The 20540-nt window shown below is 45.8% G+C and overlaps 2 protein-coding genes across 5 annotated transcripts; one reads left to right on the forward strand and one right to left on the reverse strand.

The window, feature by feature from the left end:
* The first annotated feature begins 297 nt into the window (after positions 1-297).
* Positions 298-2486, forward strand: LOC127294106 (uncharacterized). Its single transcript, XM_051323861.2, has 4 exons — positions 298-511; positions 851-913; positions 1013-1938; positions 2100-2486. The coding sequence occupies exons 2-4, from the start codon at positions 871-873 to the stop codon at positions 2193-2195; spliced, it is 1065 nt and encodes a 354-aa protein (XP_051179821.1). The 5' UTR covers positions 298-511; positions 851-870; the 3' UTR covers positions 2196-2486.
* Positions 2487-4261: 1775 nt separating this feature from the next.
* LOC127294116 (pentatricopeptide repeat-containing protein At5g16860) lies at positions 4262-8026 on the reverse strand. Of its 4 annotated transcripts, none has more exons than XM_051323893.2 (3): positions 7728-8026; positions 7154-7233; positions 4262-7075 (listed from the first exon to the last, which is right to left on the reverse strand). In XM_051323893.2, the coding sequence occupies exons 2-3, from the start codon at positions 7190-7192 to the stop codon at positions 4532-4534; spliced, it is 2583 nt and encodes an 860-aa protein (XP_051179853.1). In that variant the 5' UTR covers positions 7193-7233; positions 7728-8026; the 3' UTR covers positions 4262-4531. The 4 variants fall into 4 exon arrangements, with proteins under 4 accessions (XP_051179853.1, XP_051179846.1, XP_051179841.1 ...); XM_051323886.2 differs by having other exon boundaries at positions 7724-8026; XM_051323881.2 differs by having other exon boundaries at positions 4262-7233.
* Positions 8027-20540: the final 12514 nt, after the last annotated feature.

Consider the following 20540-nt stretch of genomic DNA (forward strand, 5'->3'; position numbering starts at 1 on the left):
GCCGTTTAATTTAAAAGACGTGGTTGGGATGCGTGGCGCCAATAACCTCTGGATTCAATAGGAAGGCTAGGAAGTGGGTGGATTTCTCATGTTGCACCACAAAACTCTCAACTTTTCTTTTGAGAAACAAAACTCTCATTTTTTCTATCCTCGCGGAGAAAAAGAATTAGAGATGGGGCTTGTACGTTCTATTATTTTCATTTTTTGTTTTGGATGTGTACGTTCTATTCTTCCTATTGTGCGGAACGTTGAGCTAATAATAGAGACGTGACATTACAATCGTCAATCCCGGGCTAATTATAGACGATTGATTCTAAACGTTTGCCTTCCTTCCTTCTCCGTCCGTTCCCCCAAAGCAAAGAAGCAGTCTCTCGATCTATTCCCTCAGCCAGCGCCGGCGAAACATCTTCCGCCCCCGTCGCCATCTCGGAAGAGAAGCGCATCTTCCTCCTTTTACTCGTACCGAACCTGCGCGGAGCGGGCATCCATCCGGTCCCGATCCCTTTTCCTGGTAAGGAGCCCCCTGTTCGTTTTGCTTTCTCTGTGCTGTCAACAATCGGATTAAAAAGTAGATCTTTCTTGTTCCAAGATCGATCCCAGTTGACGCCATCCCATCCCCATCCCAGCATTTTGCAATGCGGCACCATTTGATAAGCTTATATTCAGAATTTGTTTTATTACGGTAATAATACCATCGAGGTTGCTAAACATGGTCCTATGATCTGACGGGGCGGGGCGGAGCCAGGGCCTTCAGATCAGAAGACCAAATGGATCTTAGGATTTTAAGTTTCCCTCGTCGTTCGTTCATCCTGGGTCCTGCCTGACTATGTTGCTTCACATGTACCTGTAGGTGTTTGGTCTCGGGGAGAAATGGACCCTCCGGCAGCAGATCCTGGACCAGCCAAGGCTGAAGGTCCGTAATCAGAATTACCAACGTTGTTCGTGAAATTTTAAGTTTCCAGTGGTGGTTCCGGAGTCCTGACTATATTGCCTGACATGCGTTTGTTTGCAGCTGTTGGACCTCAGGGGGAAATGGATCTTCCGGTCGCCGATCCTGGACCGGTGAGGACTGAAAGTGAGCTTGTCCAGTGTCCGTACTGCGATTCCGAAGCTATGCACAAGCTAGCGCAGTTCTTGCTCCCTGGCCTGGCCGCCGTCTGCGTCGACAGCACAACGGGTGATCTGTTCAGGAGTCCCTCTGCCGTTGCTGTTGACCTCAGGAAGGAAATGGTGGACCACATCACACAGAAGAGCGAGACCTTCATAGCCGATGCTCTCATCGAATCGGAAGCAAACCAAAACCCCGAGAATGAAATGCCAGATGACCCTTATGAGATCGTGTCCATCTTCATGGACGATTTCAGTAGCACGAAAAGGAACATCATTGGACATGTCTCTGGCTGGTTGTTGAGCGACAGCCGGGACGACAAGATCGATGACTTTGTGCAAGAGATGGAGATGACCAAGTTCTGGCCGCTAGAAAGAAGAGAAGCTATCGCCGAGGTCCTCCTCAAGAATGTGGACTTGAAAACCAAGTTCCACTGCCCTGAGAAATACGAAAATGAAGAACGCCTTGCTGATCACAAGGCACAGTGTAGCTTCAGGCCCGTCATTTGCCCAAACGAGGGATGCCGCGCAAAGGTTTCGGTCCGTTGCATGCAGGATCATGATGCGGCTTGCCTGTTCAAGATCATCCAGTGCGAGCAGAACTGCCAGAAACGCCTCCTGAGGCGTGATATGGACAGGCACTGCGTTACTGTCTGCGCCATGAGGCCCATGAAGTGCCCTTTTGGCTGTGATTCTTCCTTCCCTGAAACTAATCTTGGGGAGCACTGTTCAGAGAGTCTCCAGCTACACCTGCTAAAGGTCCTTCAGGCGATTCACAAGAAAGGTTTTACAGCCGATGAGCTCAAAGACCGTGCTCTACAGCTGGAGAAGGTTAGACTTTTGATCTTGCAGTTTATAAGGTGTAGCATATCGTTTTTCTTACTGCCCTCTTATTCACGTTTATAATATCGCCATTGTTCTATTTTGAAAAACAAAATACATAAACTTATGAACAGATGTAGTTACTCAAATGATCTCCACACTTTCTGCAGTCTGATGATCATGGTAAACTGGCTAAAGCTCGGGACTCGAGATCTCTTACTAATATTGTGAAGGATCTGGAAGCAAAGATGAAATCATCAAGTTAGCTTGAAGGATCTTTTATATGCAAGAAAAGCGGCCTGGATATTGGCATGGTTTAGTTGCAGGGTTGATTCCACACAAAGTATATAGAGAAGAGATATAAAGTTCCGTGTTATTTTCCTATCACAGCTTTTTTTCCTCATCATTTTGCTCACAATCAATTCAGTTATTTTCCTTGTATTTGTTTTTATCTAGAGGGAAATCAATTCAGTTTTTGAGATGTAAAGTTTTCTTTTGTTGATGTATCCTCTCAATTTTTTGGTTCTATGAAACAAGAAACTACAATTCCTGTGGAAGCGAAGATCATGCTGACCACTGCTTAAGTCTGACCCTGCTGGCGAATTCTGCCGCACATTAGAACTTCTGCGTAATTGCACGCACGATTTGTAGTTACTAAATTTGTCTCGGCCATCCAGGAGTATGGTGACACCCATGTACACGTGAAGATCCAGGCTGGAATGTTGGAGTCTAACATACAATCTAAGAGTTAGATGTGTAGCCAGGACAACACTGGAGCAAATATTGATCTCTTGAAACAAATCCTACACAAAACTGAATTGCTTCGCCAACTTGTGTATTGCAACTTGTGTATAATTAGGAATGAACAGATTTACGATGGTTGAACTACATACTCGAGCCTACACCTACACCTGCTTAAGGTCATTCACAAGAAAGGTTTTGCAGCTGATGAGCTCAAGGACCGTGCTCTACAGCTGGAGAAGGTAACGCTCTTGATCCTGCAGTTTAATCATTTTACTGCCCTCTTAATGGGGCTTAGAATATGATCTGCATAGTCTGATGATGATGGTAAACTGGCTAAAGCTATGGATGCGAGATCTTTCATACGCCAGAAACTCCAGCATCAGCCCATCTGGCGGATGTCTCAATGCATTTTCGTGCCATATAGTTACTCATGCCGATCATGTTGACCACTGCTTCAGTCGACTCCATTCAATATTCGAATTTCTTCAATACACGGGGCAGGGAGACAAGGGCATCTCTAGCGGAGCGAACCCATTCTATCATGTATCATCCAAATCGGTCTGTACAGCGCACGCTCCAGCTGCGCGATCCAAACGGATCGACTCGCGCGGACAGATCCATCCATTCACCAAATTTAGGCCGCCAATGTGTCCGGGCCGGACATCGCGCGCGTCCTCCCCTAGAACTCCACGTCCCTCCCACCATGGCAAGAACCTTATTCTCATTAATCTGTCATTCAATGCCTTCACTGGTTCTATCCCTGAAGAATTTGCAGAGTTGGAAGCTGTTATGGCCTTTTCCGTGGAAGGGAACAAACTATCGGGCAATATTCCAGATTCGATAAGGAACTAGGCAAATGCAAAATCGATATCGCTGGCTCAGAACTTATTCACTGGACTTTTGCCATTGCAGCATCTATTTAGCTTCTCTGCAGCATCCAACCTTCTCTTAGGTTCTGTCCCTCCCTGCGTTCACTCATACAGTCATACTGCATGATAAGCATTGAGGAAACTTTTAAAGGATGCACAAATCTCACTGAGCTGAACTTAGGTAACCATCTGTTGGGTATCCTCCTCATGTGGGCTGTGAGGAGATAGTCTATTGAAGCCTTTCAGGCGGCCCAAACAGGTGCACGAGACCACTACCCATTAGGGTTATGACCAAGGGTTATTTTGAGCATTACACATGATGGTTTCACTCCATATTAAAATTTCAGCATAATTGCACACAAGATTCAAAACATGATTGCTAATTTGTTTTTGCCATTTCAGCAGTAACTTGAAAACTGATTGATTATACGACTGAACATAGAAGCAATGTCTACCCAAAAGAATACCAAGGAAAACTATACCACCCAGCTTTTATATAAATTAGGGCCAAGATTGATTATACGACTGAACGTAGAAGCAATGTCGACCCAAAAGAATGCCATATCTTATTTTCATGACTGATTTACCTTTTAGTCTTTCATCTCACCAAATATAAAGTTCTAAATATATCCAGATACAAAGGAAATAACTAATAGTGTGTCTTTGGTCTGACAAAAGCTAAAGTACACTGACAGGAAAACACTCATATTTCAAGGAAATAATGCAGAACTTTAATTAGAATCATTTCATTAATAAAATCAGAATTACAAATAAAGACGTGAAACGAACGTAAACACTCTACAGGTGATATCTCATGAAATAACTGCAAAATTTATAAGGAAAATAGCACTGGCACAAAATCAGAAACTTTCGTCTTTGAGAGGTTAATCAGTTGCAAAGAATTACAAGTTACTTTATGTGTAGGAAAACCAACTGCAGCACACTGTTAGCTTATGCTTCAGCCTTTGTTACTTCCCCAATAGAAACAGTCACCAATAGCCACCACAAGAACACGAGCCATTCTTAAAATGATGGAAACGACTGGGATCCCGCACAATGATCTCATGGTCAACAATCTTTGAGATGTACGTGAACGCTGTGTGGCAATCACCACAAACTCGCAAGTTCTTTGTGATCCTTATTGGAGTACCAGGGGAAGTTGTGAGCAGGCCATATGCAAGAGCAAGCTTCTCGCTGTGCTCAACAAGAAGATTATTTTTCTCCTCATCATCGACATCGTGCAGTGCAAAATCTGTCTCAGGGACATAACCCATAGATTTGATGCGATCAATCAAGCTCTCCAGAAGAGCATAAATCTGAGGGGATAGAGAATGTGATCTATCTCCAACAAAGAATGATGCAGTTCCTTTCTTGCCCTGGACCCAACTACAGCCAGGTCTTTTCTTAATACCTGAGTTTTTCATCAGGTTTCTGATTCTGGCTACATCCTTCCAGCGCCCCGCTTTAGCATATATGTTGGAGATGAGTGTGTAAGATCCATCATTCTCTGCATTCATCTCAACTAGCTTGCTAAGAGCATATTCAGCAAGTTCCACATTTGAATGTACTCTACAGGCACTAAGTAATGCGACCCAGACTACTGCTGTAGGTTCCATTGGCATGTCCTTAACAATACTCCATGCCTTATCTATTCGCCCAGAGCGGGCCAGCAAGTCAATAACACAAGCATAATGCTCTGCACATGCGGCCACACCATAGTCTCTACTCATGCTGTCAAAGTATGCCAGGCCTCGATCGACCATTCCAGAATGGCTGCAAGCATATAGAACAACCAGGAATGATATATCATCAGGAGCAAAGCCTGCCCTTTGCATATTGTCAAATATCTCCAGGGCCTCATTACCACGACCATGCATTCCGTATCCTGTCATCATTGATGTCCAAGAAATGGCATTCCTTCGAGGCATGCCATCAAACACATACCTAGCTGTACTGACATCACCACACTTTGAGTACATATCAATAAGACAGTTTGACACGAAGTATGTAGATGCTTCATATCGATGTTGACGAACCACATAAGCATGAACCTGCTTACCCATACGCAGGGCTGACAGATGTGCACAGGCCATCAGGGCGCAGGAAATTGTAAATGCATTTGGGGCAACTGGGTATGGTTTCGAGGTCATCTCTGAGAAAAGCAAGAGGGCATCATTTGAGTCCCCATACTGTGCATACCCACCTATCATAACAGTCCAAGTCACTACATTACGTTCCTTCCGGGGTATAGAATCAAATATGGAACGCGCAGCTTTGAAGATTCTGCACTTTGAGTACATATCTACTAATGCATTGTGCACCATGAGATCCTCATCATCACCATCACCACCAAAATGATTATCCAAAGATAGAAGACCATTCTTCAAAGAGTAGGCGTGAGTTTCCATACCATGAGAACATGCTCCCAAGGAAGCACAAGCAGACAACAAAGAGATGATTGTAACAGAATTTGGCTCTGACCCAGAAAAAACCATTTGTCGGAAAATATTGAGCGCCTCTTGGCCGCATCCTCTCTGAGCATACCCGGCAATCACAGCGGTCCAGGTCACCACGTCTAATGCAATATTTTGCTCGCGCATATTCTTGAACATCTCAAAGGCCGCCTCAAAGTTCCCACTTTGGGAATACCCAGTCACCATTGCATTCCAAGAGACAACGTCTTTGAATTCCATCATATTGAAAACCTTTACTGCATCCTTCATCGAACCACATTTTGCATAAGTATCAACCAGAGCATTGCCTACAAAAGCATCTGGAAATGTACCATCCCGGATGGCATGGCCATGAATTTCTCTAGTTTGAGGTAGTGCCTTTAGAGAAGCACATGCAGGAAGAATGTTCACAATGCTAATGATGTCAGACCTGTCATTTGTAGCCTTCTCGTGGACAATCATTGCCATTCTCGAGAACATATCCAGCGCAGTCCATGGATTTTTATGTTTAACATGGGCCGCAACAATTGAATTCCATGAGATAACATCATCAATTCCCTTCATAGTTATTTCCTCAAACACCAGACTGGCTTCCTCAAGTGAACCACAACGGGCATACATCGCCACCAGTGCATTGCATATAAAGACATTCGACTCGAAGCCATTGCGACATATAACTCCGTGGAATGTGATACCACATCGGTACGAAGGTAGCTCTCCACAGGCTTTTAGTACATGCGGCAGAGTAAAATGGTCTGGCCTGGTTCCAGCACGCAGCATGCGACAAGATATCGCAATTGCATAGTCAAGGTGGCCCTCTTTGATGTGCTGTCGGATGAGTAGGTTCCACCAGACAGGTGGTGATGGTGTAACATGCTCCAACGCTGAGAGAGCCTCATTTGTAGAACCACAGGCAAGATAAGCAGCTACAACACCAGTACCCAAAGATTTTGGTGATACAAACGGTTCAGATGGCAATGGTGGAAATGACACTGCCAACAGAGATGCTGGATAAGAGAGAAGACCCGAAGCAATTAGCTGCTGGTGAACTTGCCGAACTGCATTCACAGACCTGCATTCCTTCAACAGGGCAGCGAAATGAATAGGAGAAGCATTTCGACCAAAGCATGCTGCATTTGCACCAGAGATGAAGCGTACTCCGATTGGCGTCGTGATTTTTGGCAAGTTGAAAAGCATAATAGTATGTAGACTAATTCTTCGAAGCAGTCATTGCATCACTGTAGAATAAAAAACAAGAAGGTATCATACACATAGTTTTGCAGTCTCCAGCATACCCTCTCAGTTAATTAATATAAGATGATGTAAGAAACAGAAAAGAGAAGTGGGCAATGCTTATACAAAAAAAGAACACACACCCTCTCCAGCATTACTGTGGGTCTGTGGCAGGGCTACACGAAAATGACAGCAGGGCCCAAAGTAGGAAAAAAGCTAGAATTTGCAGTCTTGTAAGAAATTTAGATTTGTCCTGTCCACATTGCTTACAGTTACAGGGCACTCTCCAATAGCACCCTGCCTCTCTCTCAATCCCAATAATAGCAGCCAAGAATGAGGGAAAAAAAAAATCTGAATCGCAAAATCGGAAGGAAGTGCGATTTTACAGCCTAATTCCAGACGGTCCACTTATTAGTGGGGTTTTCAAGATTAAAGACACGAACATCTAACGTGTGCCACATGGGCATCACAAGCGAGCAGGGGAGAGGAAATCACCTACTCGCCGCTTCCAGTGCTGGAGAATCGCTCGTCTCCACCTAGCCCGTCGCTTGGCTGTTTTGAGGTTCCAGCGCAACGGAGACTCGGAAAGGGGAACGGCCGAGCGGCGCCCGCTCCGTCCCTTTGGCGGTGGCAGCGGCACCTGACCCGTCCCTTGGCAGTGGAAGCGGTGGCTGCCTCGTCCCTTGGCGGTGGCAGCGGCGACTCAAAAAAGGGAAGGAAGCTTTGGCGACTAGTATGAACTTTTGGCAGTAGCGCGTGCGGCGCCGTGCTAGGGCGGAGGAGGATGAGCAGAAAGAAGAAGCAGAGAAGCGCGCTGGAGCTACGTGCATCCAGCAAATGGGCCATTTTCTCCTTGATGGGCTGGACAGGCGAAACTGGAAGCGCTAGCAAGGGGTGCACGATCCAGTTTTGCCCCATACAAAGCCATAGCGTGAGCTACTTTGTTACAGGCCCAAGGGCAATAGGAAATGCTAAAACAAACGAAATTTAGTCTAGCTTGATACTTGATCTCTTTAAACAGGGTTCCATTCATCCACCGACCTGGTCGGCGCTAGTGTAGTTGCCGCACACTCCCTAGGCGTATATGGGCTCGGCCCATAATCTTGATCGTCCTTGTTTCGGGATTCAGGTTGTTCGTTCGTTCGTTTTGGTATTCACGTCGTTCGTTCGGACGACCCGTTCTGGACAATCTCTGTTAAGTTATCTTTACTGTATTCTACTGTTTCTTGCTATAGTTGAAAAAATAACTTCAAATGAAATTTGAAAAAGACGTCACTTTCCAAAATAACGGCAGAATAATGCAACTTTTCCGAAAAACAGAAAGATGAATAATTTTCAAATTTGAACAATTTTTATACTTGAATAATTTTTTAGCGATTTTTATACTTGAACAATTTTTGTATTTGAACGATTTTTATACTTGAACAATTTTTGTATCTGAAAGATTTTTATACTTGAACAATTTTTGAATTTGAACGATTTTTTATAATTGAACAAATTCGTATCTGAATGATTTTTATACTTGAACAATTTTCGAATTTAAATGATTTTTATAATTGAACAATTTCGAATTTGAACAATTTTCGCATTTGAACAATTTTTATACTTGAACAATTTTCGAATTTGATTTTTTTTAAAATATTTGAGATAGAACATTTTAAATTTAAAAATACATTTAAATTTAAAAAATTAAATCTTAAGAACGAAAAAAGAAACAGAAAAGAAAAGAAAAATAAAAAGAAACAGAAAAGAAATTGAAATTGAAAAAAAATAAAACAGAAAACAACACGAACTGTGCCGACCAGGCTGGCCCATACCGCGCGGACGGGGGTGTGCGGCGCGCGGTAGCCACCGACCTGGTCAGCATATAGGATTTGCCCCATTCAGCGCCAAATCTTGGTTATTTCCTGAAATCGCTTGCACCAACAGCTTGGAATCCGTCTCAATCTGGACTGAGGACATGCCCCAGATTTGCGCATGGATGAGAGCCCCGAGGCACGCCTCCGCTTCGGCATGCAGCGCATCTTGAGCATGGTGCAGGTGACCGGCGCCAGCCCCCAGCACATCACCGCTAGCGTCGCGGATCACAAATCCCCATCCACCGGATCGGTTTGCTGCAGTGAAACTTCCATGAGTGTTGATCTTGAGGGTATCACCAGCCAAGAACAAGCCGGCTCTTGCGCCAGCCGCGCGTTTGCTTTGCTGCAATGACCAATCAGCTCCGAGGTCAAAGACAATGATCTGGAAAACAACCGACTCATGTGTCGCCGGAGCTTCACCAGCGTTGCTTTTGTTTCGCACCCTCCACCAAACCGAGAGGAGAGCCACAAACTTGAGCCTGGGCAGCTCCTTCTGCTTCAGATTTCTCCCCCTGCGCAGAATGCTCCAGCGGTGGGGCGGACTATTGTGTGCAATCCTCTAGAGAAATTGTTTAGCTTGCGGGGTGATATTTGCATTCCAGATCTTAGACCAAGAGAAGGAGGCATCAACTGCCTGGGGATTGGCCATGTCTGGCTGGTCAGACTCCACTCTAAAGAGCTTGTAAGAAGATTTAACTGAGAAAATACCATTTGGAGCCGGGTGCCAAGCCCAGGAGTCCTCAACATCCTCAAAGATGGGTATTGCTTTAATCATCTGCGTCGGGGGGGGGGGGGGGGGGGTTAGAGGAGGGTGGTGCGGTGAGGCAACGCGGGCGGTGGGAGACGGCGGTCCGGCCGGCGGCGGCAGCTGGGGATTGATGACGAACTTTAGTCGCGCGCGATGGGAAAGAAGAAGATGAAGATGGGGAGGAGGCCGGGACGGTGGGCCGCGGCCCACGGGTGGAATCCCGCTGCGTTTCCAGGCTCACCGACGCTAAATGTGTCAAATAGGACCACCCAGAGCAGGGTAGGTCATTGTTGCCGGGGCTCGTTTTCCACTTCAGCCCATGTTTAAATAATTTTTGTTTTCTCAAAAAACAAAATCCAAATTTGGGATAAAAATTATGAAACCGAGGGAGTAACCACAAAACATCAGCTCGTTCGATTGGATCAGCTCTGAACTAACGTCTGCGTGGCCACAAGAGACGTCTTCCACCCACGAGCATCGCTCGCCATCGATACGGTGTCGCCTCTCCATCCGAGGTTGTCGCCTTGTTTTCTGAAGCCCTCTGCGCACCGAAGTCCTCGCCGCCACCATCTTGATGAAGCCGACGGGCTTTCCGGGGGTGTCTGTGGTGGCGGCGAGGTGGGGAGGGTAGGCGGAGAGGGTCGGTGACGGGCTAGGGTTGGGGGCCTCCCGTGCCGCCCTAGGAGAGCTAAATGGGAGCAAGTTTTTTTGGCGCCAAATCATACGCGTGCACCAACGGAATTTTATAGGATGGGGATGTTTCTTACATATTTCGGAGATAAACAACCATGATCTCTTACAACTTTCCAAATGCTACTATAGTTAGACACTAGATCAATAGTCAACAATGTTTTTTCTTCTTTTAAGCTTTGTACATACCTATATAAATATGTTACATATTTATAACAACTACAGATAGTGTGGAATCTCCCTAATATTCTACTTAAACATGAGCTCCTACCCCACGAAATAATTATTTGCAAGTCTCAAAGCATCCTCTCTCTCTCTCTCTCTCACACACACACTCTCTCTTTCTTTCTAATTATGATTCCTTCGGACCGAATGATTTTCATAGTTATTTTGTATGATAAAAATCCTAAAAGGGTTGTTTTGTTGTAAGGACGAAACCTTGAAACTAGTGGTAATTAAGCTCTATTGGACGTTTCCTTTGTTTATATCACAACTATAGAATGCACACATTGACCTTAGAAGATTCCTATGTTTTTTTAGAGAAAAGGGGTGGAACCCCCAGGTTCCATTAAAATGCAACCAAGTTCACAAGTTTTAACGAGATTTTGTGAGCTCGTCCATTCAGCGTATACGCCTTACAAAACCAGGAAAACATGGTGGAAGCACCAAAAACCAGGAAAACATGGTGGAAGCTACTGAGCCACATTACAGGCGAACACTTTCGGTAAGCTTCTCACATGCGATTGTAAGCCTTCCTATGTTTTTCCTCTAGTGCAACAATCAACGTGCTTTATTGATTGATGTGTTTTCATTGTTGTTGATTCACCATGTCATGTCAATCTATTCCAGAGATTATCTGAGTATTTCAGTCACTGGCCGTACTCGAGTAACACCTAATCTACAAATTCGTTCGTTCTTTGGCAATATACAAAATATTATGCTCAACGATTCATGTGGTTTTTCATAGAGGATTCGACTGAGCCAGGGCATTTCAGTTATGTTGCTTACCTATTTGTATGCTGTCATAATCATGCTTTCCATGCCCCTTAAAACGCAAACAAAACTATACCATTTATTAACACATATGCGCACATGGGTGAGAACTGAAAAAGAAAACTTTTAAAGGAAAAATAAACAGACAACTCAGTGCTGAAGATAAACATATCCACTGCAACGTTCAATTGAGAGAGAGAGAGAAAACAAAACATCATAGGATATCTGGTGTTTATGCACTACGCATATTAAAGATAGAAATAATAACGACTGATTATTTTTCTTCAAGAACGAGGACTACTCTTTCTTTGATCTCTTGGACATGGGGCCTCCCGCATCATCTTGCTTGTATTTCCCAAGGTAACGGTGAAGTGGAAAGATCGCCTCTTTCATCGCAACGTCGTCGTCCACCGGCAACTGCAGTACTTCCTCCACACGGTAGAACCTCACAAACTTCGAGTCGAAAACCTCTTTCTTCTTGCATAATATCTCAGCATCCTCCACTCTTGTTAGTCGGATATATATGTTGCCATTGACATCAAATGCGAATGAAAATGGATTTTTGATGAGGCATTGAACGACATGCATTGCGATGAAGTACTTGTCATTGCAAGGTGTTATCACTTCGACCCTGATAACATTATTTACGGGGCCAACTTCAATCTCCAGACGCTTAATGGTGGCGATTGACAATGTGACTCTTTTATGCGCCATGTGTGCACTACAAAACAAAGAAAATTCAAAATTATTGCGAAGGAATATATTTAGGGAACATGGAGGCTGATATATATAACGTTCTGTTGATGGCACTGTATGATTAAAATTAATATCATATGCATATTTACATTAAATCCGCATTTTGAGAGTAGAAATCTATCAGAGATATACATAAAACTAGAAAAACTACATAAATCAAGTTCAAATTTATATTTAATCAGAAATGACAAAATTCATAATAAACGCATTTGCAATAAAAGTGAAGTACACAAGCACAATAAGATTCAGATCACACGAACTTAGAACTTGCAGAAAAATATTAAATTTGCCATACTCAGGTTAACATTGTATGTCATAAGGTACAAATAGTCAGATGTACAACCAAGTTAGTAAAAATAAATACTATGTAATTTCTAGAAAGTTAAAAATAATAATGTGATGTAGATCAACTTAAATAAAGGATGATGAACATCCAAAATGGAGCAATATAAAGTTTGATTTGATTATAGGTACTTGATTTTATTATTGTATAAGAGTTGGTAGTACGCATCTGGAATGGAGCAGTACATGTATATTGTACCAAACTCAATACTCCCTCCATACCGTTTATTGGGCCTCTAATGGTTTTGAATAAAAAAATCCCAAAAGTTAGGCTCAATTTATCAGTTAATAAATTAATTTATAGAAATCAGCGTCCTCCCTCTCCATTTTTCTGAAACTAAACTAAAGGGCCCGAAACAAACAAACTGAAACAAGTTGCTATGTGGGAAGATCTCAAACCCTTCAAATTGTCTCTTTGTATATTAAAAACAAGTTTTCATAAGTTACCAGGAACAAACTGACATTTTTGTGATACATGTCTGACAGAACCATGCGAAAGTGAACATAACGCTAATGTATTAATAGATGAAGGACTTGACTTTCAACTCTGCGAACTGAAGTATGCGAACATGTTAGATCTATTCTAAAAACGAATGAAGTGCCCATTTGTAACGTTAAGGAACACAGCCGCTTTAAAAATTCTTCAAAAGTTCGTTCTTCAAATGAGCTTTACAAGAAGTCGGATTATATTGATTGGAGCAGGAAAATTTCTTATCACTTGTACAGATAAATCCATATAATAATCCATGACAAAAAAAAAACCCGCAGCAGTTACTCACAAACCCCATAATCAAGCTATGAATATCATGCAACATATGAGTCCGAATGTCCGAATGCGTACAACAGGAAAACAGAAGAGAAAGACCGTGTACGCGTCAGTAATAAGAAATTAAAAAAGCATGATTATGTTGTTGTTGCAGTGTACCGTGTCAGCGCTTATGGCGATGAACTTCGCTGTCGCGATCGCCCGGTCGCCGCCGTCAGGGTGTACCCGCAATATCCACTATGACGCCATTGTTGCTTCTCAAATTGCGATGGATATTGCAGTGGAGGCGATGGTTTGTCAGCCAGGCCGGAAAGAGGTATTTATAAGCTAGCCGCGTAGAACAAAAATAGCAAGTTTTGATATCATTTAAATATTTGGAGGGACACACCAAAAGGATTTCGGCGCCATTCTTGTGAACGTGGTCGATAAAACATTTTTGCATGTAAACACGGGCTCGTATATTTACTTTCACATATATGGAAAGAAATATCATTCATTCATGTTTTTTTTTGAACGATTCATTCATGTGAACGTCGTCGATTCTAGCCTTTGGCGCTGTCAATAATTCGGGTTAACCTTTATCTGAACGGAGACTCTTGAGATAGAGAGTGCATGTCTTCTTTTTTAGAGCAAAATATCCTCTTTATTCATTTATAATTAAATCATGAACCAAAAGTCGTACAACGCAAAGAATAGTGATCATCTAACGAAATACTTGGAGATGAGGGCATCTCCAGCGGGCGCGACGCAAATGGACGTTGAGCCGAAAAATACGTCTGCTAACACCTCCAGCAGGGCGACGCAAAGTGACCGGGCCGTCCGCGGCAACGCAAACCTAGCCCAAATATGCCCCTCGGATGCGTCTCTGCGGACGTTACGCGGACGCGCAGAGTGTCCGCTCGCGTCTGGCGGACGTTTTGTCGGGCCCGCCTGGCAGCGACCCTGCGTCGATGGCCTTCTCAAGCGCGCCAGTGACTGGCGCCGCTGCGTCGCTTCGGCTGTCTGCACCACATTAATGGCGATGCATCGGCTGCCGAGCGGCCGCCGCCTACCTCCGCCAACCACGTTAATGGCGACGCCACGCGTCACACGTCCATCGCCTGCCTCCGACCTATATAAAGAGGGAACGTGTTCTTCTTCCTCATCCACTCCTCCAAACAAACCCTAGCCGCCACAAGCTCCACCGTAGCGCCGCCTAGCTCTTCCTGCGACGCAGCCAGGCCCGCGAGGAAGTCCATGGCGGGTCCTGGTGGCCGGCGAGGCGGTCGAGCCCGCGGCCCTGGGCGCCCCCGGGGCCGGGGCAGGGGCCGCCGTGGTGGAGCAGCTACGGCCCCACGCTCGCCGTCGCATGCGCCCTCCTCGTCTTCGCAGGACGACCGCTGCTTCGAGTTCCTCCTCCGCATCGACGACTGCCCACTCGGCATCAAGAGGCTCCCGGACAAGTTCGCCGAGTTCGTCGATGGCGTCGAGCCGGCGCACTTGCAGCTACGGGAGTCCAGCTGCAACTTTTGCCGGTGGACAGTGGAGGTCTTGTTCGACGGTTAGGTCAAGATGTATCTGCACGCGGGGTGGGACAAGTTCGCCCGCGACCTCGCGATCGAGCCCGGCTGCCAGCTCACCTTCCTCTACGAGGGGGACGGTGAGATGATCGTCAAGGTGTTCGACGACACAACCTTCCGCAGGCACTACCATACCGGCGAATCCGGCTCGGACACCAGTAGTTAGAACTTAGATTGTTCTTTCTTTGCAACGAATATGGCTACGGGCCAGACGAAGCCACTAGTGAAGGTTTCTGGTTGTTCTTCCTCGGAAGAACCAACAGGGGCACCGTCCCAAGCTGGATTTTCCAGTTTGGGTGACTGGGTGTGCCCTCGAATGTTCTTTCTTTGCAGCGAACAAACGGAAATCAACACAACTGGTTTCTTTTTTTTTAAACTTTTTATTTGTGTCAAGCATGGTTCAAACTATGTATTAGTTTGTGTAAACCATGTTCCAAACTATGTATTAGTTTGTGTAAAATAATGTTCCAATATGTAATGTTTGGAACTATGTTTAAATGGAGAAGAGAAAAAAAACAAGTAAAAAAATGCGTTGCCCCGCTGGAGCCACCCTCAGACGCAAACGGACGCGCGGACAAAAAGGTCATTTTAGCGTCCGCGACGCGACGCAAATGGACGCGTGCGGACAATAAAATGCGTCGCGCCGCTGGAGATGTCATGACCGCTTAGCCATGCTTGCCGGTTTGTGCGCTCACCTTTGTGGTGTTGGAGTCACTAGGTTATATCCACATTCTACTTCACCAAATAGGTTTTCGCCCCGCTATATTAATATAGCAACTACAAAAGTCTCAAAAAGAAAGAAAATTCTTGGGCAGCAGCAAACACACACCCGAAAAAAGAAAAAGAAAAACAAAATGGAGACAGAGGCGGATCAACTAAACCAAAGAGACTCACGACCGTTGAGGCCTCTGAAGAAGTACCACCGCGCTCCCAACACCAGATTTTCAAGTACCAAACAACACCTTCAAGAAGGAAGCGACAACACTACTTCCTAGACCAGATGGTCCTAGGGTTTCCCCCGGCACACTGAGGGAAGTGGACAAATGTTAGCCACGGTACCTCCACGAAGGAATAGTGCCACTCGAGGGAGGCACTGTGTCGGAGTCGGGCAAACCGACAGGGACTTCTCCCAAAAAAACCCTATCCACAACCCCCGTATGATCCGTTGCACAAGAGCCCCATGAGGTTGAAGCCTCGACACTAGAAAACTCGTCGTCCATGAACATGCGCCACCATGGTCACGAAGCCGCCATCATCATCTCCCCTGTCTTGAGGCCTGGAAGGAAGATGCGAAATAGCTTTATTTAGAGTTTGAAGTACCGTGGCCGCGCGGGAAGTCAAGATGGCAGTTTTCCCCGTGGGGACGGGTACCCGCGGGTATATACCCTGTAAGAGCCGGGGAGGGGGGGCAAATTCCCCCCACGGGGATAGCGGGGGTATTGATCCTATAGTGCTCGGTTTAAATTAATAAAACTCCAACGCGATTAAGAATAATCTTACAAACCAATGCGATTACAAGCAAAACAACAAATACAACAAGAAGAAGAACTTGAAAAAGAATACCTCATCCACGATTAGCAAGCTCACATGAAGACGCCTAACTGAAGAAGGAATCGGCAGAACTGACATGCATTGGGTTGCACCTGGGAACCAAGAACTACATCCTCATCATGTCCATCGCCGAAGAAGGCACCCTGCCTCCTCGTCTTAGCTCAAAGGATGCCGTACTGACGGCTGATAGAAGCCCTCACTCTGAACTTGGATAAAAACTAATGCTGTGACCCGAGTAAGACAGCTCCGATCACTCCCAACTCACTACTATGCGCACATCTTGAGGAGAGTTGCACCATTGTCTAGAGATCGATCAAACCAGAGATGAAACTGCTGAGGAAGCCAAAGAAGAAAGCAAGGAAGGAAATGCCAGCAAAAGCACAAATGCAGGGTTGTCTGGAGGCCAAAGATGAAATCTAGCCCTCCCCGACCGTGCAACATACATTGCGGTTGTCAGCTACAGGGAGCACTTCCCCAACCACCCGGACACTCCGACAACAAGGGTCGGCCAACAAAGACACAAAGAGCATGGAGAACACCCAAGAAAGCCTAGGTCTTCCACCATCATCTTTGAAGAAGTCGCTGCTCACACCACCATCGAGGGGGTAGGGGGAGGGAGAAGCTCACCAAGACGTCGCCACTACAGAGGTAGTTGGCGCTCCTCAGCGTCGCACTCATCTAAACAGGCAAGCAAGCTAAGGAGTTCTGCCGGTCGCCGCTCCCCACCGCCAACACCACGGTTAGACTGAGAACCGGAAGCATTGGCCACTGATCTAATGTGATAAGGGGTTGCCCGATCTTCTCAGTAAGCACGGTGGTGATGATGATACGCAAAAACAACTACGAAAAGCAACTAAAACTCGAAAATAGTGCAATCTAAGGCTATGGCAAACCCTAACTTTTTATGGCTTTTTCTGGATAGGAAAACACTCACAACTCAACTATGGGGTGGATTGTGGATGGCTTACCGAGGAAACAATGAAATCTGATACCAAGATGATAAGGGGTTGCCCGATCTTCTCATTAAGCACGGTGGTAAGGATGATCACGGCAAGAACACAACAGAGATACCTTGATGATGAAGTGGAAGATAAATTGTATGACGCAACGAGATCTCTCGATTGGTCCCTATCGCCAATGCAACAACTCTCAACCCTGCAAGATATCCGCAACTCCACACACTTGCGCACGTAGCCACCGACCACGAAGCGGTAAGTTGCAACCATCTAATTCCCAATGGAACATCAGATCACACAAGACTTTTTCAGGATCTACACCAAACCAATGCAATATGGTGTAGGGATTCAATAGAGTTGCAAAGCAATCAACTATGAACTAGGGTTTATCTTAAACGTGGTCTAAACCTAATTTGGGGGCGTCCTGGGCACTTATATAGGGGTTCAGGATGACCAAGAGTTGAAAATACACATAGAAAACCGACCCAGATCGGATCTGCTCGAGACAGACTCGGAGTCGGCCGGTCGACCGGGCCTGGGACTGGGGTAGGCCGGTCGAAACCGGACCTGGCACCGGGTGGTGACCGGCCTAGGCGTCCGGGCATACTGGATAGTGCCCGGTTGGCACAAGCTGGGGATCCGGTCGGCGCCGGACTGGGCCGGTCGGGCGCCCTGTTGGACCGGGCCTGGGACCGGGCGCGCCGGCGTGGCGGCCGGTCTGACCGGGCCTGGCATCGGCCTGGACTTCTTCTTCTCCCCTCGTGCATACCTCCCTCTCCTCCCTCGCGCTTCCATGGGATGTCTTCATGTCCAGCTTCATGGCCAGCTCCATGTCCAGCTTCACGTCCAGCTTCTTGTCCAGCTGCTCCTCTCCTCCTCGTGCGATGCTTGCTCCCTCTTCATACCTTATTATACATAAGTAATAGGATTTAGGCAGTATAAAGTCTCATCGATCAAAGTATCACTTAGGAACAAGTTCACCTGTTGTTTGAGTAGCTTCGCACGAGCTCGTGTCAATGGTCCAATCCTGACTTCATTGGACTTGAGCTTCACAGCAACATCATCGTCATCTTGCAATGACAGAGGTAGTAGTGTAGTAGGTATGTCCTCATCATCTCCCCCCCCTTCAAAAGGCGTCGACCTCGACGCTCCAAGGTCTTCTCCATCATATGGTGTCAAATCAGCCACATCGAAAGAATTACTGACACCAAACTCATCAATTGGAAGATCTATAGAGTATGCATTATCGTTGATCTTGGCAAGCACTTTGTAAGGACCAGCACCACAAGGAAGCAACTTGGACTTCCGTAGCTCCGGGAACCTATCCTTGTGAAAGTGTACCCAGACCATATCACCAGGCTTGAACAACATCTCCTTGCGCTTCTTATTCATCCTTGCAGCATTGCTCTTGCCTTTCTTCTTTATCAACTCTTTAGTCTTCACATGAATCTTTTGCACAAAATCTGCCCTCTTTGATGCGTCCATATTGACCCTCTCATGTATGGGCAAAGGCAACAAGTCAAGTGGAGTAATGGGTTTGAAACCATACACCACCTCAAAGGGACACAACTCTGTGGTAGAATGTACCGCCCTGTTCTAAGCAAACTCCACATGCGGCAAACAATCTTCCCACTCCTTTTAGGTTCTTCTTGATCATGGATCTCAACAGTTGTGACAATGTTATATTCACCACTTCAGTTTGATCATCAGTTTGGGGATGGCAAGTAGTGCTGAAAAGTAGCTTTGTCCCCAGCTTTCTCCAAAGCGTCTTCCAGAAGTAGCTCATGAACTTCACATCACGATCAGGAACAATAGTTTTTGGGACTCCATGTAAACGTACAATCTCCCTGAAAAACAGATTAGCAATATGCGACGCATCGTCGCTCTTGTGGCAGGCAATAAAGTGTGACATCTTAGAGAATCTATCCACTACCACAAATATAGAATCATGGTCTCTCTTAGTACGCGGCAAACCCAACACACAATCCATACTAATGTCTTCCCATGGTGTAGTAGGTGCCGGTAAAGGAGTATACAAACCGTGAGGCTTTAGTTTGGACTTGAACTTATTGAAAGTAATGGATCTCTTCACATATCTGTCCACATCTCGCCTCATCTTTGACCAATAAAAGTGGTAAGCTAGCATTAGTAGCGTCTTCTCACGCCCAAAGTGACAGGCTTGGATAGGTGGCCTGTCATTGTTGGATTCTTTGTGTGTGCCAGAGGAGATGCTGGGCCATAAGCAAAGGTGTATAGACTCCTATACATATAGATTCTCCCCCTATGAACAACTGGGCAGAAAAAAGGACATGTCGTGTCCGATCGTGGTTAACTGGCCGTTGGCAAGATAAAATGAAAATCATGATTGTGGTGTCGTTCTAGGAAAACTAGTAAAAAAGGATTTCCATGAACGCGGGTGGGGAGAAAAGATAGACAATGAGCGTGGCATAGAAACCACAGCAGTCACCAAAAAACAACGAAGTGAATAAAACGGTCAAAAAGCTACATTTATTGATTGATTAGCTGGTACGTAATAAAAAAGATACATCAGGTACTGCCTTCCGTTTCTACTACTGCGAGAAGGAAGAACATGAGGGCATTTCGCGAGAACAAAGCTCACCTTTTACATCCTGAGCATGTAGAAAAGCACTAAGCATGCGATCCCGTCGATCTCTTTCTCGTGACGCGTCTGCAGCTCCACAACCTCTTCGTCCTGGCGCGCCTGCAGCTCCTCCACCTCCTCCTCGCAGCGCGCCTGCACCGCCGCACCACTTGCGGCTAACGCAGCATTCTCTGCCTCGAGACGCCTCGTTGCGTAAGCGACTTTCGCATCGGTGTAACTCTTGAGCAGATCTTCCCATATCCACAGAAAGCATCCCTGTTCAGATCGACCAACGAATGTAGATGTGAGCGCGATGAAAAGAGGGATGAACTGAGCAAAAGACCGACGAGGAGGTGGTGGCTCCTACCTGAATCCCTCTGTAGCACTCGCACCTGACGGGTGGGCGGACTGGATTCCCACACTTGAGGAAGAAACGGTGGGGGTTTGCGATGGTGTTTGCCCTCAGCGACAGTGCTGGCCTTGAGCATGC

This window comes from Lolium perenne, chromosome 1 (assembly GCF_019359855.2).
Source record: "Lolium perenne isolate Kyuss_39 chromosome 1, Kyuss_2.0, whole genome shotgun sequence".
NCBI lineage: Eukaryota > Viridiplantae > Streptophyta > Magnoliopsida > Poales > Poaceae > Lolium > Lolium perenne.